Raw genomic sequence first — 17875 nt, 5'->3', positions numbered from 1 at the left:
GAACAAGCCTCAAATATCAACCTCCTTCCATGTCAAGGTCTTCTTTCATGCTTTCATGGTTTCCTTTAACAAGTTCCACCCCACAATTTAGTGAATGTATATGAATACGCTGAGATGTCAGCGGTGGAATTGAATCAGGATGTACAGCCCTATTAAAAACGCTATCATTGATTTACAAGGTTGTACATCATCTTCCCCATCATCGAAATCACCCACAACATCTCCATTCCCATTTGTCATAAAGAAAGATTCATCAGAGCAATTGCCCTGATACAAAAAGTGTGGTTTGTGTTCCCACATAAATGTTTTATAACAGCAGGGTCTTATTCAAGTGGTTTGAAATGATTAAATATGTATTCATTGAATGACGTCCAGTAAATAAAATGAGAAACCAAGCCGAGTAGTGAGTCATAGCAGTTACAGTCGGAGAGATAAAAATGTGGGCTTTTGATTTTTGATGGGAACGGTTTTGATTAAACGTTTATTCTTTTAAATAAGCCGTCTTTCACTCTCCACTTTAAAGCATATAATGAAATCTGTTTACTTTTCCTTCGGCCTTTTGAAAACACGTCCACCCAAAAGGAAGTAAACTGATATTCTTGAAAGAGAAAAAAAAAAAAAGTCTTTTCATCTTGTTTCTAAATTCTGTTTAGATTCTTAAAACAGCTCTACGTGACATAAACAGAAGCCAGGATAATCACTGCTGCTCATTAAACGAAATGGAGTCTGTCTGTCAAGATAGCATAAGAATCACGTTACGTGCTGTGAGATCACTGCAGGGCGGTTTCAGGGCTGAATAAGAGAAGGCAGGGCTCCTATTGGTGATAGTCAGTCTTGTTTTGTTCTTCATTCACCAGCTCAGTAGTTGAAGTCCAACATGCTACACTGGGTGATGAGTTGTTTTCCTATTTATAGTGGTGGACAGCTGGGAGGAAAATGAAAGTGTTGTGATACTGTATGTGTTTTGCTGCAGGGGACTTTGCCTTTTGTTTCATTCATGCTAGGCAATTTGTTTTCTTCTTATAGGAAGAAGTCTTGCAGCATTGACCACATTTCTTTGAAGCATAAGAATATACAAGCGACCAAAAATGAGCGAGGAAGCAAATATAGTCAAATGGGTTTCTTAAAGTCCCCACTTTGGTGATAAAAAGCGACTAAAGGCAACTTCACAATCAATTAGAGGCTGGAAAATGTCCAGTTTTATCTATAAAAACACAAGGTGTCATTGAATTCCTGCTCTCCTGTCCCTTTAACTCGTTTACCTACACTCTAATGGAACTTTTGGCAACAAACTTGAACCACAGACACACAACTGCTCTCATTTTTCTACGCCTTTGTGACATTAATGGGTGAAATAAAATGTCTTTGTGCTTTGTGTTCAGAAAATTATGAAACATAAAAAAGCCCTGCTTGAAAGTAAATACATTCATAGAGCAAAAGTCCTTAATAATCATAACATTTTACCACTTAACCACCATTTTATTGACAATAGGGGCTATAATTGTCTTGCAGAATTGAAACGGATAGATCTGCACACCAATCAGCTCCCATTAGAGGGATTTTTATTGCTGTACCGTTTGGCGCACCAGCCTCTTCTTCAGACTTCTCTGCTATAATTGTCTAAAGACAAGATTTATTTGAAATTCAGATCTGTGTGTCTCTAAGCTGTGAGTTGTCCTGTAGTAGGGTGAAATCAGTGGGCAACTCCGGGTCTGAAACGTGAAGCCAATGCAGAAGTGCCTTAAACTTGCCTTCTTTCTAATAGCCAGCAGGGGGCGACTCCTCTGGTTGCAAAAAGAAGTCTGATTGTATAGAAGTCTATGAGAAAATGAGCCTACTTCTCACTTGATTTATTACCTCAGTAAACATTGTAAACATGAGTTTATGGTCTCAATCACTAGTTTCAAGTCTTCTTCAATACAGCATGATGTTCATTTAGTAAATTATGGTCCCATTTAGAGTCAAATAGACCATAAAGCAGGGTATGCTTTAGGGCGTGGCTATCTTGTGATTGACAGGTCGCTACCACGGCATTGTCCGGTCTGGGAGTTGCCCGTGTTTTCATCTTAGAACTTTAACCCTTTCACAATCTGTTTTCAGTTCATGAAAGTTAATTATAACATTTTTGGTCGCCTAAAAATGTCTTATTCAGCGTGCAGTTGTACTTAGCTCCACCCTCTCATGTTACTTCTGTTTGCAAATAACCCAGATGGCGTCACGGTGACTACTTCCTCTTCTTATATACAGTCTATGGGTGAAATACACAATCTCATCCAGAAATATATTAGGTTTTGTCTTTTTACTAGTACTAGTGCAATGGCCGTTTAAATTATCCCTGTTCAGAACCGACCGCTTGCTTTGCCTCCGTTGTTGCTGCGTGCAGCTTTCTCAAGAACCGCTCATTCAACAACTTCACACTCAACACTTCGTTGAGTGTGAAGTTGTTGAATGAGCGCTTCACGTTTCCTTTGGTCCTGAGCAATACACCTGCCATAATATGGCTGCTGGCAATGCTAGAGTATACACATCAAAGCTCATATGAAAATCAATGGAGAGTGAGCTGAATCCAGCATGTTATATGGTGGTGTGACCGTTAATAGAGGTCCCCTCATAGTGTATACATAATGTACTATTAATAAATATGTCCTGTAGATCTCAAGAGCCCCCACTCGACATTGCAATTCCTTGGGTCCTCAGCAATACACCCGCCAAGTGTGAAGTCGATCGGTTGAACGGTTGTTGAGAAAATTGAAGGACATACATACAGAGACTCTTTCCAGTTTAATTAGATGTATGAACTTTTGAGTGTTTTCTGAGTGTGTGTTTCTTTTACGTCTTTTGATTTGGAAATTAAACCAATAAGGATCAACTGCATCTGATGGTAGCTTGTTTCTTTGATGAAAAAGATGTGCACTTATACCTTAAACTCCCCATATACTATATATTTGTGTAGAATTGTAAAATATTCCTTGTAACCCCAGTGTATGCAGAAAAAGATGGCTCTGATATAACATTATCTGACCCAGGAAATGCATGCATTATATGTTAACTTGGTTGCCTTGATCCTACAGCTTCATTCCTACCTTTTTTTTTAGATTAAACTCAGTGCCTGTTTAGAAAGCTAAAAACCCCAGCAGCCATTGAGTTAACAGAAAAGTGACGGGAGGTAGAATGATTGTCTCTTTGACATTTCAAACCCAGATTATCCCAGCCACAGAGTTGTGGAGTGTGAAATTACCAAGTAGTGTGGTGTGAAAAAACAGCCGTGATACTCCTGCCTGTCCATTATGAAAGTGTGAGTAAATTGTGTCGCGAGTGCACTGTTTTTGGAGGTAATATGAAGAGCTGACTTTATAGAAACATATCCACCTGCTGATAATGTGTTACTCCTACTAAAAATACATCACACTCATTCCACTCCAACAGTGCAGATGGTAAAGGAGTGGCCTTTCCTCGCAAGTGTGGAATATAAGAATATGTAAGATAGAAAAAGGCTCTAAAAACTTGTTGGAAAACACACTGAGTAGAACCACGGCTCCCTCATGCTGAAGCCACTCGAGGTCCCTTGGACATCTGATTAGGATGCTTCTTGAACGCCTCTCTGTTAGAGATATTCCAGACGTGTCTGACAAGGAAGGAATCCGTGGGCAGACCCAGAACACGCTGGAGGAATTATATGCATATTATGTCTGGCCTGTGAATGATTCGGATCCCCTAGATGGACTCGGAGGACATACGAGACAAAGGGCACCTTAGCTTCACTCCGAAGGTGCCAGTTTGCGGTCACCTTGACCCATACATGAATATGTGTCTAAAAATGATGGATGGAAGGAAGGATCTTTTCCTTTACTCCACACCGAAGTACTGGATGCTTTTTACTGCTTCTATTTAGCACCTGTCTTGGTGACTATGGGAGTATGATTTCCATACAACATGGAACTATGATTGACACATTGACAGCCCGTGCATAAGCATGTAGGATCATATTACTTGTAGGTGTGTAAAAAAGAAATGTCAGCAATTTTGCAAAAACAGCTGGGCCATGCAGCTTTAAGCAGACGTTACTCAAACAGGAAGTGCATTTTATTGGGGATTATTTTCAGACATAAGCGCTATAGCAGCAGGACGGTGTGTGTGAGATAGACACAAAAAAATAAACAGAACTTTTTTTAATCATATTTGCTCCATTTCTACCCACCGCTGCTTTAATCTTTCCTTCTCTGTCTTTGTCCAGGTAAGCCGACATGCCGCTGTCCTGTTGGTTTCTCAGGGCCTTTCTGTGAGAGGAGGATTTGTGACAACTACTGTTTAAACGGAGGAACCTGCGACGTCACTCAGGGGAACCAGCCGGTGTGCCGCTGCATGGCAGAATATACAGGGGACCGTTGTCTTTACCGTGAGTCCTGCGCCCATTGCTTGGTGGCGGCAAACGCAACAACAAACACATTATTGTCATGCACTTGGCCTCCATATGATTGACATTAGCCTTTCAAGTCTAGCCGCGAGAACAGTCACAACAAAGCATTGATTTGAATTCAGTTATGCTGCATAAAATCTATAGAAGCGAGCATTTGAAAGTTCACACGCAGAGTGTGGAACAAAAACAACCCCCTAAAGTATTTTCTTTCCACAAACACCGCATTTGCGCCTATTTGCAGATAAACAAAATCAAAACCATCAAACCACCTTTGGGTGTTTCTGTGCTGACGTGATAATGTATTTTTCTTTTGCACTGCTTTGTCATAATGGGTTGGGGGAAAACAATTTCAACAGCACGTCATTAGTATTTTGCTACCATTGCTTGCCCAAGGGGTGATATGTTTTCATCTGTGGCTAAGATGTCATTTGATGTGGATAATTAAGTCCCATTAAAGCCCTGTACGATTCCAATCAAACCATCTTAAACTATGTTGAGTTTCTCATTAAACATTACCCTCCCTCTCTCTCTCTCTCTCTGTGTCTGTGGAATAGACATCTGTCATCACTACTGTGTGAACTCCAAGGCCTGCACGCTATCCAGTAGCGGCTATGTGGAGTGTGTGTGTCCCGCCAGGTTTGAGGGAAACAAGTGCGAGGTGGACAAGTGTCTTCGATGCCATGGCGCTCCCTGCCTCATTAACGAGGAGACAGGGGATGTGGTTTGCAAGTGAGTGCTTGGTATCTGCTCACTTTTCTTGTCCCTTAACCCTTTTGCTATAATACTAAAGCTTTATAGTAGGGCTGTCAATCGATTAAAATATTGAATCGCATGATTGTTCATAGTTAATCACATTTATCGCAAATCAATCACACATTTTTTATCTGTTCAAAATGTACCTTAAAGGGAGATTCGTCAAGTATTTCATACTCTTGTCAACATGGGAGTGGGATATATGATTGCTTTATGCAAATGTCTGTATATATTTATTATTGGAAATCAATTAACAACAAAATACAATGACAAATATTGTCCAAAATCCCTCAGGTACTGCATTTAGCATAAGAAATATGCTCAAATCATAACATGGCAAACTCAAGCCCAACAGGCAACAACAGCTGTCAGTGTGTCAGTGTGCTGACTTGACTTGCTCAAAACTGCATGTGATTATCATAAAGTGGGCATGTCTGTAAAGGGGAGACTCGTGGGTACCCATACAACCCATTTTCATTCACTTATCTTGAGTTCAGAGGTCAAGGGACCACTTTGAAAATGGCCATGCCAGTGTTTCCTCGCCAAAATTTGGAGTAAGTTTGAAGCGTTATTTAGTCTGGTTGGTACCAATGGATTCTTTAGGTTTTCTGGTTTCACTCTTCACTCTAGCTTTAAAACTGAGGCCACTACAACCTAAAAATCGCAAGTTGCGTTGGAGAAATTAGTGGCGTTATAACAAATTTGCGTTATTATCGCGTTAACTTTGACAGCCCTACTTTATAGTCCTCTTCTTATGGAAAAACATTAGTTGTACAGTGTATCTTCAGGTCTCAGTTACTGTATCCGCAGGCTGCAGGCTGCAGGCTGAATGAAACAATTTGATTAAATTGGAAAAAAGTATTGGGTCTCACACCCTACAGCCATTTAGGTTCTGGTAATGCCAATGAATTAGAAGACATGTGAACTCCCCCCCTTTACATGAATTATGCATATGTGACAAAACCACCACTGACTCATTTTCTTTTTGCAAAAGTGTAGTTTTCTGCTTGTCGCTAGCATCCATTATTTCTTCACCTTCCAGTTGCACAAATGGCAGAATAGCACCGAGCTGTCAGCTGTGTGACGGATATTGCTACAATGGAGGCACCTGTCACCTGGACCCCGACACCAACCTGCCTTTCTGTCAGTAAGTCACTGCTTAATGGGTGAAGGAAAGTGGGGGGAAAAAAATGAATGTGCTCCACTATTATTCACACTCTCACTGTTTCCATTCAAATGCTGGCTCCGTGCCCCAGAAAGCCTGGCCTTAGAAGCAACACTGAAAATCACCAAGGGGTCCCATTTCCCTGCTCGAAGTACAAGATAGATGTCTTCCTCTGGAAAGAAATCCTTAAGTTGAGGGAAGGTTTGATGTCACTATGTGGAGGCCATGGCACAGCAGGGGGCTGAGTGCCAGTACACCATCTTATGCTGTGTGACACCTCACTGTGGCTTAAGGTTTTTAGGCAGATAAAAAATGGTTTCAAAGCCCCTTCAAAGCTTGCCATTCTGCACATATCGCACTGTTCCTCCTTGCAGTTAAGAGCTGATGTCAGGCCTCTCTGACTCCCTTCAGTAGTAGGTTTTAGAAGATCTAAAAAAAAAGAAGCTGAGGTATGTGTCAGTGGTAGAACATGCCATGAAATCCAACGGCATAAACTTGTAGCAGACAAAAGCTTGACTGGCAGACACGAGGGAATTATTGTGAAAGTCTACTCAAAGCGCTGCCCATAGATTAATACCACCTCAACTATAATCACATGCAGCGTGCTGTGTTAAAAATCTCCCCAAGGAGGAAATTGGAAATCCATTTCAAAAGCCAAACTCTCTATTTTTTTTTAACTGCCCATTGTCCACTGTAGTTAAATTGAAATTCGCGGTCATCACTCACAGATTCCAGGGGATAGAATCAATTTCTATGCAAATGATCCCATCTTATTCGATGAGGTTAATAGATCTTGATAATATGGTTTATTATTTGCTGCACAGAACAGAGATTATGTGAGATGATGGATATGTCTGTGTCAAGAAATCATAATGTTTGCCCTTAATACTCTGAGTGAATGCATATTTCATCAAGCCTCCCCAAAGTGAAAACCTTGCAGGGCAGAAGTGCTTCAATTGCAAATATAATTCTTGCATTAAACGCTGAAAGAGATTTTCAAAATGCATGAGTCAAGAAAGCTATGGTAAACATCCAAGCCCTCACCGTGATTCACTGAGAAATATATTTAAATATACTTCTTGAGAAGCATTTCAACTATACAATAGCTCTTTTTTTTTTACCTACAGTGTTGAAAATCTCACTTACTTCAGCAATTGTGTCGGCCAGTTAGATCAATAAACTTAGTAATAAACCACAACAGTGTTTTCATCTGGAGTATAACTTACCTCTGATGTGCTGTTGCTGAGAAGCTGGCTTTGTACTATGTGTGCACAATATCAGGACTTTCTTTCAGATGAAAAGATGTTCTTGACGTGACTCAGTGTTTTTATGTCACTTTGATTTTTTCAGTCACTCTATTACTGAATAATATTCTTTCCAGACCGACTATGATAGAACTTTTTAAGGATGTCTCTGCAGGGATAGGATCCAATGGACCTCAGTTAGAACAGGTCCCTTATTCTTCTCAAATTAAATTAAATATCATGGTTTTATTGTTAGAGTTTGGTTTAGACAGAGTTATCGAGACACAAAGGATTTTGCTCACTCTCTCACTGTATGATACGTTTACACAGAGTTAAATAACAAGTCGCAACAATTTTCAATATTGGTTTTCAAACTGCAAAATGATTATAGAGAGCCGAAGTCATGACTTCCGGATGAACCTCCTCACCTCCACTAGCTCCTGTTGAGGCCCACACACACCAAACCGACATCACAGAACGAGCGGCGACAAAGGCCGCCTGTTGAGTCGCCTCACGTCGCCTTTGTCTTGGCCAAAAAGTTGCACAAGAACACGCCGCAAAGACTACAGCCAACAACCAACTATAGCGTACGTCATGTGCTTGCGTGAGATAGAATAACTCTCCACACCAGCAGGTGGCGGTAGTCTGTATTTGTCATTCCAAAAAGGGAAACCGGAAGACCAAGGATGGCGGAAATACAAGCCGTTGTTATGATACGTACATGAAAAAAAGCGCCGTTTGTCGACCGTGTATTGGAATGATCAGATGAGATGAAGATGAGAAAAACCTTCTGTGTCTTCTCGTTTGCTTGCTTTCCTCACGACCGTTTCTCTTCTCGTGCACTGATTAGTTTTAAGCTGAACAGCCAATCAGTGATTTCTCTCACCGACGGCCTCCATCATGGGCAGACTAGAGCCGACGTTGCACGACACACTGCAAAAACTAGGACGACAGATGCTCACCGACCAAACTGTCTGACAGCCGACCGTCGGCTTGGTGTGTCAGGGCCTTTAGTCAGTGCAATCTCTCATTCAACCTTTCTTTCATTGGTCTTTCTGAGAAAAAAAAAACAGTTTTCCTGTGGTTTACTTTTTTTATTCCAAGACAAAAAAAAACTGGAATATTAGATAAATGCTGATTTTCAAAAGGCTACAGTCCTTATCTAAACACATGAAGCAAGCCACAGGACATACTGTTAAGAAAGGCTCTGTTTCCAAGGCTGGTTTTATTTGGTAATTTAGTATTGTTGCAAATGTAATTTTGAATGAGCTTATCTTACTTCTGGAACAGGATCCGGAAGTTCCCGTCTCATTTCGGCTCTCTATATCAACACATATATTATTTATTTCAAAAGCCTGTTATTGTGTTTATGAAATAGTACAAGGAAGTAAAAGACTGTTGACATTACAGTATGATTGTGTTTTGTGTTTGGTAGGATGTTATATTCACAATACAGTATATCTTCTACATATGAGTGTATTTTTAAAACCTCTTTTAGATATTTTGGATATTTTTACCATCATAAGCTGGAATTAAGTGAAAATAACACTTTGTTTGTGCATTGTTTTATTTTTTGGTAATCAATTAACTAAAAATCTTGGTTATTAGTCTTCTTATTACAACCACATAACCTTATTTCTCAAGAAAACACACATCTCAGAGGTGTGACCACTATTAATAACTTCTTCTCTTGCAGATGTTCCCCTCACTTGGTGAGCAGTGAAATTGATTTGTGTTTATATTATATATATATTTTGCTAATTTGCTTGATGCAGACACAACATTGACGTACTCCCATTTTATGAGTGAAGCTGCTGAAAGGGATTTCAGTGACAGTCTCCATTCATCAAGCAGCAAACAGTTCAACAATATACATTCTCTGGGCCCTTTTATCACTCCCAACACAATGTTTTGCAGCTGCACGTCAGGGTTCAAGAACCAACGTTGTGATGAGCTGGCCAACCCCTGCGATTACTTCTGTCAGAATGAGGGGATGTGCACATTAACAGCTCTTAACAAACCACGCTGCAAGTAGGTCCTTCTCACCTCTCCAGCTGTATTCAGAGCCCACTCACCCCTTCTGTCCACACCCCCACCCCAACTCCATCCGGCTCCATTTCAGCCTCAGTCCAGTACACGGGCTCCTTGTCACAGCGCCGCCTTGTAGCAACTTATCATGTAATAAGTGTAATTATTGTCAAAAAAGTAACCAAAAATAGGTTAAAACCAGTAAACTGGAGGACAGTGTAATGGCATTCACTAGATTAGGATCACATTTAATTCTATTTGGACAGCTCTTTGTCTTTATTTAAAATACTTTTCAGCCATTTGGATGTGACTGGAGTGTGTCGTCTTTAGTACATAATTACTGTGTGACTTCATGTTTTGATTGAAATGTGTTTTGTCACGCTGCCCCCGCTCCGGGGACCACAGATTAGCTGACTAACTGTAATTAGTGAGCTTGTAAAGTTGTTGTCAAACACTGTGTTTGCTTTGTGAGCTTTTACTCGCCATTTTACCAGCAACGCTCACAGCTTTGCGTTTTGAACAGGTGAGAAAATGTTTTCTCACTTATTACCTTAAGATGACTTTATTTACTGACGTTCAGCCGACAGGGCGAAGCCGACGCGAAGCTGAGGGGTCTCTCATCGCCCTGAAGAGGTTTCTTTCACAACAATGACCCGCTAGCTGTACATTATCCCGCTTATTACACGGCTACTTACTTAAGATGTCAATAATTTGACACAAAAACGGTCCGCCAGAGTCCGACATCAGAGCTGCGCCCATAGCAACGGTATGTTATACATAGTAGCGGTCTGCTATAAAGAAATAACAGACCGTAGAATGCCGTGATTGACCAATCAGAATCGAGTATTCAACAAAGCCGTATAATAATTAGCGAGAAAGTCTATTATAAACACTGGACTTTTCCTCCAGGAGATCACTGTTTTCAAGCCAAACCATGATGTTTTTTTTTTACTAGACCTAACCAAGTAGTTTTGTTTCCTAAATCCAACTAAGTAGTTTTGTAGCGTTTTTTTGTTAAATTTCAATTTACAACATTAACAACGTGTTTAAAACTGCGACCCTAATCCGGGAGAAAATACGTTTCCCTCTAAACAAAATTTGAGAATGCAGTTTAGTTGTATGGGAACATGATTTTGTAGGAGACAGGGTTGTATTTTTAGTAGTAATAGTAGTAGTTAGGCACAGTAGATTAAGACATCCTATTTTTTTAATTCAAATTAAACTAACATCTTTACTTAGAGCTCTTTTTTCCTAATTTTATTACATTCTGAGCAGGTATTAGCTGATGTGACACTTATTACATTATCAGTTGCTTCATGACTCTGTACCTTTGCGGCCCCTCACTGCCACCCATCTCATGCAGTCGTCACCCAGCACACAGGAACCGGGGGGGGACTAAACCTTGACACTGTCTCTGTGATGTGGGCATCAGTCTGTGCATTTGCAACCTTTGCATGATGGCAAGTTGAATATGTTCGTTATTGACCAGTCATCACGTGTAACTTACTTTAGGCTCATCAGTAATCGGTGTTCATCTTTAATGCCTTCAACACAGGTTAAGAGAATTTCTTCAGTTCTTGAGGAATTAGTCTTTTCATGGTTTTACGCTTCCCGTGGGAGATCAAACTCCCCGTTGCTTCCAATATCCCATTAAAATTCATGTCGCTGTGACATTTCGTTCGACGCGGGCGTGATTCATTTCCCGTACGTATGGGGCTGCATTCTTATATTTGATAGCCTGATGTTCTGATTCTTAGAGTGCATGTAATTTAGAGTAATTTCATTCTGCCATCCCCCACCAGATCACTCATGCTTTACAGACCCATCTGCGTCAGTTGTGTGAAATTAGATATCACCTCCTCTAACAAGGGTCATACATCACGCCCATCGGATCCCATTGGAACACAAATGAGATGACGACTTGTTGTCCCGCTGTCATCCTTTGATATTTACCACACTGAATATTCAACATGTAAATTCACACACACACTGTTTATGGACACAACATGTACTGTATATACATAGTGCTCTCTCTCCAGGTGGTGTTCTGTTTGTGTTGGATCAAAGCACTTCATAGCAAAACTGAAATCATAATGTGTTGTATACGTAAGCCACGGTCACATCATAACGCTGTTCCATTGTGTGAAGGTGTTTTCTCAGCAGTTTTATCTCCTATGAAGCTTCTTGTAACGGAAGTTTATTTTTACTCTTTTTTGACCTCCTTCAGATGTTCAGCCAATTGGGCAGGAACACAGTGTGAGAGACCCGCCCCTAAAAGCAGCCGATCAGACAACACCAGAGGAGGTGAGTGTCTTTTTACATAACAATTTCCTGTATGAATAAATGTATATATCATTTCTACAGTGCCCTTATTCAGTCGAATGATTGCTTGTACATGCACACACATTTACATGCAGGTTTATACTTACCCTAACCAGCGCCACACAATTGGACTTGGTCCTGATTGGCACCCTAACTAAAGATTTGCTGAACTCGATCCAACTTCGCCAGTTTGCAGTATTTGAACAGAAAAGCCTTCACTCAGCAGGTTTACCTCGTTTGAATTAGAGGAGCTGCTGTTGTCAGCCCATCACAGTTCGGTTATGTTTTGCTTCGGGTTTCCACACACATCATTGCAGTTTGTATGAAAAAGTCGGTTTGTGTTCTTTTAACAACCGTAGAATACAATTGGTACATGTTTCTGTTTAAGGGCCTGTGTCCATATAGCGTTTGTTTTTTTCTGGCATCTCAGCGTTTCAATCAAAAAAGAACTCCCAAGCGCTTTCTTTGTTTCAACAATATCTTGACAACATACAGTATTGCCACTCTAACCACGTTGTATGATAGATAGCATCACCCCTTTGCTCTTAAATATCTATTTGGGCTACTATCTATTTGTTTGACATGTTTTTTTCAGCAGGAGCACCAAAGAAGTAATTAACTTAATGATATGTTAAAGGACCAGTGTGTAACATTTAGGGGGATCTATTGGCAGAAATGGAATATAATATTAATAAGTGTGTTTTCATTAGTGTAAAATCAGCTGATAAGAGTCATTGTGTTGTCGTTATCTTAGAATGAGCCGTTTATATCTACATATCCTCTTCACGGAGTCCATCATGTTGCACCGCCATGTTTCAACAGTAGCCCAGAACCAAACACTGTTAACTTTTCCTGCTTGGGCCTGAGTCGATAACATTACTCACTCCCGTCGCCGCTGCTCTCTCTCTCTTGCTTCACCACTCACTCCCCATCTCTTAAGAAAAAGCTCTATACCATGTTACCTTTGGGAATTATACTCGTCCTAATTTTCTTACTAAGATCTTTGCAGGTGTTCAAAATGATGCATGTCTTTATAGAATCTATGTAATTACATAATACTGTATAGTTGGGCTGTCCTCAACCAAAGAAATTTTGTCGACTAATCGATTAGTTGATTTAATCGACAGATTAACAGAAGAGTTTCTCCACAAAGAATCACACAAAAGCATCACTTTAAATCTTGTGTTTACCAGAGATAGACATGAAAAAAGCATAAAAAATTACTAAAGAAATCTTCAATTAAGACCGAAACGACCGATTAGTCGACTAATAGACTAAGAAGGGGCAGCCTAATTGTATACTGTAGTTATATGTATTAGATATCTGTTCTGTAAACAGAGTGAAGTGTGCAGTCAACCAAGCCACAAGGAAAAGAAAGTGGCCTTTTTTTTGAAGCCACAGTCAGGCATGGTTACACACAATGTGTCACTATCTGAGCCCATCTCAGCTCCTTTGAATGGTTACTCATCTCTCCACGCCATCTCTCCTCTGTCTGTCTCTCAGGGAGCATAGCTATCATTGTGCCTCTGGTCCTGCTGGTAATCTTGATTGTGATGGTGGTAGCAGGTGTTTACATCTGCAGACGGAAGCAAAGGTAAGTAAATAAATAAAGAACTATAACATATATAAAAGAAAAGAGTCTTCTAAGCAGCAACAGATGATGAGATCCAACACTACACAGCTTTGAGGATGAATGGACATCTTTTGCTTTATAAATGAAGAGTTTGTTGTTTGTTTCAACATGTTCAGCAGAGCCCCTGACCTCACTTAGCCTCTGATATAATTCAGCTTTTAGTTGCGCCCAACAAAGTTATGTACTCCCACGTGTGCCAAGTAGTATGATGTGATTTGTAGTGAGGAGCCGGGCGAAGCTGTTCAGCATGTTGACCTGCATGTTGTGTATCATGTTAATGATTTCCTGGCTCTGCATACCCCAGGGGGAAACGCGTCCAGAGGCAACCCATGACGAACGGAGGGATCAACGTGGAGATTGGCAACCCGTCATACAACATGTATGAAGTGGACCATGACAACCACGCTGATGCAGGCAGCCTGCTGCGACCCAACTTCACGCTGGACCCTCACAAGGTTGGCTTTATTATGAGCTCAATATTAAACTAACCACAATGCCAGCAGCAAGCTAAAGCTTTACATCTGCCTGAAAAGCAAATTGAATGTTTTTTTGTCAACTTTTTTCCAATGAACGTAGCTAGCAGCACTAGCTCCAAAATCCCTAAATCCAGGGAGAAAGTTTGTTTTATTGAATGCCGTTGGGATGTAATGAGAATTTCAACAAATATAACACAAAAATGTTTTTGAAGAACACTACCGACCCTAGCTTTAATTGGATCTAAAGGTTATCTAGTTATTGTGTGAATCTGTCAGTATGCTCAGAACTCATCGTGACAAAAATTCCACTTCTTTCAGCAACCTTATTTCATTTAGCAGGATATGCATTTTAAGTGCTGTATATTCATTTTTTAGGACTTGAGTAGCCATATGCAATCATGTCCTCTTACACATCCTTCATAAATAGTGCAGTGCTTCAAAAAGAGAGAGGAGAGGAGCTGATTTGATTGGCCTTGATTGACGCCAATCCTTATCACACATGCAAATTATTAAACTTGTTGCAGGAGCGTCACTGCTGCTGCAGCATCTCTAGTCAGGAAACTATAGTGACAACCTGCATAGTTGCTTGTGCTTCAACTCATTACATCTGCATCCAAGAATGCATGTACATGGGTGTATAAACAAGACTTTGTGTAACCTGAAAAAAAAACAATCTAATATTTGAGTTTAATTGCTCCAATAACTGTGATAATCTAGTGTTGGGATCAATGGGATTACCTCTACAGTAGTGTGCAGGAATGTACAGGTGCCGTGAACCAAGAGGACTTTTCATCTGGCTGGTGATTTATTCTGTTCATGGCCCTCAACCCCCGCACTAACACTCGGCATATCAAATGAATCATAACACCTTCACTGATGTTGTTATCTAGCTCACCTGCTAGAGCTTCAAGCCTAATGCTATTGCTTCTTGAGCTGCCAACTTTGACATCTGCTGTTCTCAGTCCAATCTGGCTGTATTTTCAACGGAGGCACGCTGGCTTGAATCTAAACTAGCTTCTGTATTCCACTACGCTCCCGACAAATCTCTACCACTTTTATTCAGTGCAGTTTCATTTTGAGTTAAACAAAAGTCAAACAACCCACAACTGGACTGATAGATTTAGAAAAAAAAAAAAAAAGAAGACAGCCATGCATTGTTATATGCGTCAGACTGTTTGGTGTCAGCTGTGTTAGTGTTATTTTAACTTTGCACTGTAAACAGAGGTGGTGCCTGACTGTTGTGTTGCAGGGCTGGTGTGTTAAATCCAGTGACCCTCACACCTTGGGCATGAATTCTGTGCCCAAGGAAGTAATCCCTGGACAGGTGAATTTTCCAAACTTCACTTTGTGTTTTGCCCTCCAGAAAACAAATTCACCCTCATTGTAGGCAAGCAGTGTGCACTGTGCAGTTACCTGGCAAACATTTTAAACAAGTTGATATGACTATTACCCGTACCAAATGTCAATCAGGCCAAAGTGAGTCATGGTAACATCCACAGTCATCCAAAGCTGTTTCCTCCATCATTTTGTGAGATCAGCACTTAAATATACTCCTTATATAATAAGTTTTTAAAGCTACTACTCTCCTATATGTTAGAATGTAGACAGTGGACTTGCATGGATTTATGTTTGAATTGGCCTCATCCTGCATGTTGCTGTGTGTTACTGTACTGTTGCTACTAATAGTATGCATGAGTCTTGTCTTGTGCTTTTCTTTGTACCGCTTCAGACCTTGATAATCACAGTGGACTTTCCTTAAAGCTGCACTAATCAGTATTTTTCTTATATTAACATTAGCTCAAATGGCCATGAGGAGGTTGCTGCTCTCTGCAGTTCCCCTCAGCTCTACGGAGTTTTTTAGTCTCTTTTAGCTCATTGTTTTAGTTTGTTTTTGCAAACTGGCCAGAAAAGTCTGCTCTTACAGTATCAGCCTTGTCTGCAGACGCACCAGGCAGCTCTGGTAAACTGTACACAATCTGCCCAGCACTAAATAGACAAAGTTAGCGACTAGCTACAGTAGTGAACATAGTGAGGTATTTAGCAGCTAAAGAGCCAGATGTTTTTCTCATGAGATGGTGGGGACCAAAACAGAGCTAAAAGAAGAGTGAATCAAGTTTATAATAGTTCTGAATTTTCATTTTAGTTTTAGTTAGTTCTCAGAGTGTGTTTGCTAGTTTTAGTTTAGTTACAGTTTTTCCAGAAAGGTTTAGGTTTAGTTTTTCTATATGTAGTTTTAGTTTGTTTTTGTTAGGACAGCTACCATGTCTCTGAAGTATGCAGCTTTATACATACAAAATACATGGTTGGAGAACTGTGTAGGAACGGCCATAATGTTTAATCTCTAATCATCCGTGCTACTATAGTGAAGCTTGTCATTGCGCTGTCTCCTGGAATGTCAAGTCTGGTCCATTTCTGTGGTTCAATGTCACGAGAGTTGACGGAAATTCATGCTGTCTCCTTTTTTGTTAGTGATATATTATAGTTAAAAAAACAAACTAAAACTATTTTATTTTATTTTAAAATTATCATTTCAGTTATGTTTTTCTTATAGGATATAGTTTTTATTTAGTTTCAGTTTATTAAAAATATTTCACACTGTTTATTTTTATTTTTATTTGAGTTTAAGTTTACTATAATGAATGAATATTGGAATAAATATTGGACTTTTACACCTGACTTTAGATTTATCAGGTGTACAAATCACGACTCCAAATGAATGATGATGCTGCTCCGTATCTGCTGCCTTTTATTAAAATGTTCGTTAATATTTTTGCCACAACAATTTGACAACAAGATGATCTGTCAGATGTTCTCAACAACAATCTATTAATGCAGCTTTAAGACTGCCACTGTTCTAAAGTCATATATATGAATAAATATGTTCTTTCCTTCTTTTACAGCCCATGAACTACTCCAACCCGGTGTATGCAAAGATCTATATAGACGGGCAAAACTGCCGGAAGCCCGTCATCAGTATTGACGAGAGGAGAGAGCTACTCCCAAAGAAACTAGAGGGGACAATTCATGAAACCGCCGCATAGCCTAACTTTACACTTTGTACTTCTTTTTTACCACAGTGTACAATGTATAATATGAAGGAGGAAACAAGATTCTTTTTCTATTTCCTACGAGGCTCTTAGGTTTTACTGGTTTAGCATCAGCATAATGTCCTTGTTGGTGTGCTGAAGAGATTTATTTTCCATTTACTGTTCTAATGTTTGTCAAACATAAGTTATACAGCGCTATACTGTATACCGTATGACACTGAAGTAAAGCTGCTGATTTGCAAAAACTTTATTAACACCATAAGCCACACTAGTGCACAGTTTAAACCTTAAAATGCAGTGCTGAAATTTGTTCCCATACCTGTTTCTAGTTCAAGTGGAATACGGACAGGGTGTCGTTTTGTGAAGGTAACGAAGGAAGGTTGGCTCAATTTTTCTGAACAAATGTAAGTATGGTAGAGAGGAGTTAATGATTATAAGGATAAACTATTTTTTTTTTTTACATATTGGACCACAAAGCCTCACAACTGAGCAGTGAAGCTTTTTTTGAGTTTTTTTCTTTGTTTTTTTTCCCCCTCCTGACGGATCTACTGACTGGATATCACTATCAACATGATCTTTTCTCACTCAATATGTAACTCCATAGGTCTTCTGTCTTTTTCCATTTCCGTGGATTTCCAACCCCCGTTTCTACAGTAATATACCACATGAACTTATCTTTTGGTGAAAGAGATTGAAGCCCACCTTGAATGTTCTCCGATCAGATCCTGTACTGTACGCTGAGAAGACAGATAACTGAATACCATATTTTTCTAGGTCTCATATATCAACA

At 39.9% G+C, this 17875-nt stretch overlaps 1 protein-coding gene across 6 annotated transcripts in view; it reads left to right on the top strand.

The window, feature by feature from the left end:
- The window catches only part of lrp1bb (low density lipoprotein receptor-related protein 1Bb), a 318056-nt gene extending 300408 nt beyond the window's left edge, over positions 1–17648 (top strand). For 3 of the 6 annotated variants that reach the window (XM_074659767.1, XM_074659764.1, XM_074659763.1), the window contains 9 exons: positions 4235–4396; positions 4972–5146; positions 6213–6317; positions 9497–9610; positions 11835–11911; positions 13433–13523; positions 13867–14017; positions 15288–15362; positions 16939–17648. In XM_074659767.1, coding sequence (XP_074515868.1) covers positions 4235–4396; positions 4972–5146; positions 6213–6317; positions 9497–9610; positions 11835–11911; positions 13433–13523; positions 13867–14017; positions 15288–15362; positions 16939–17079 — 1091 coding nt within the window. In that variant the 3' untranslated portion in view covers positions 17080–17648. Of the gene's footprint in view, positions 1–4234; positions 4397–4971; positions 5147–6212; positions 6318–9496; positions 9611–11834; positions 11912–13432; positions 13524–13866; positions 14018–15287; positions 15363–16938 lie in introns of those variants that run through there. The other 3 variants (XM_074659766.1, XM_074659765.1, XR_012597184.1) reach the window with 3 other exon arrangements.
- Positions 17649–17875: the final 227 nt, after the last annotated feature.

The sequence above is a fragment of the Sebastes fasciatus genome, chromosome 14, assembly GCF_043250625.1.
Source record: "Sebastes fasciatus isolate fSebFas1 chromosome 14, fSebFas1.pri, whole genome shotgun sequence".
In the NCBI taxonomy this organism is placed as follows: Eukaryota; Metazoa; Chordata; class Actinopteri; order Perciformes; family Sebastidae; genus Sebastes; species Sebastes fasciatus.
The sequence above is the reverse complement of the archived record's forward strand: the minus strand, read 5'-3'. Positions and strand labels throughout refer to the sequence as shown.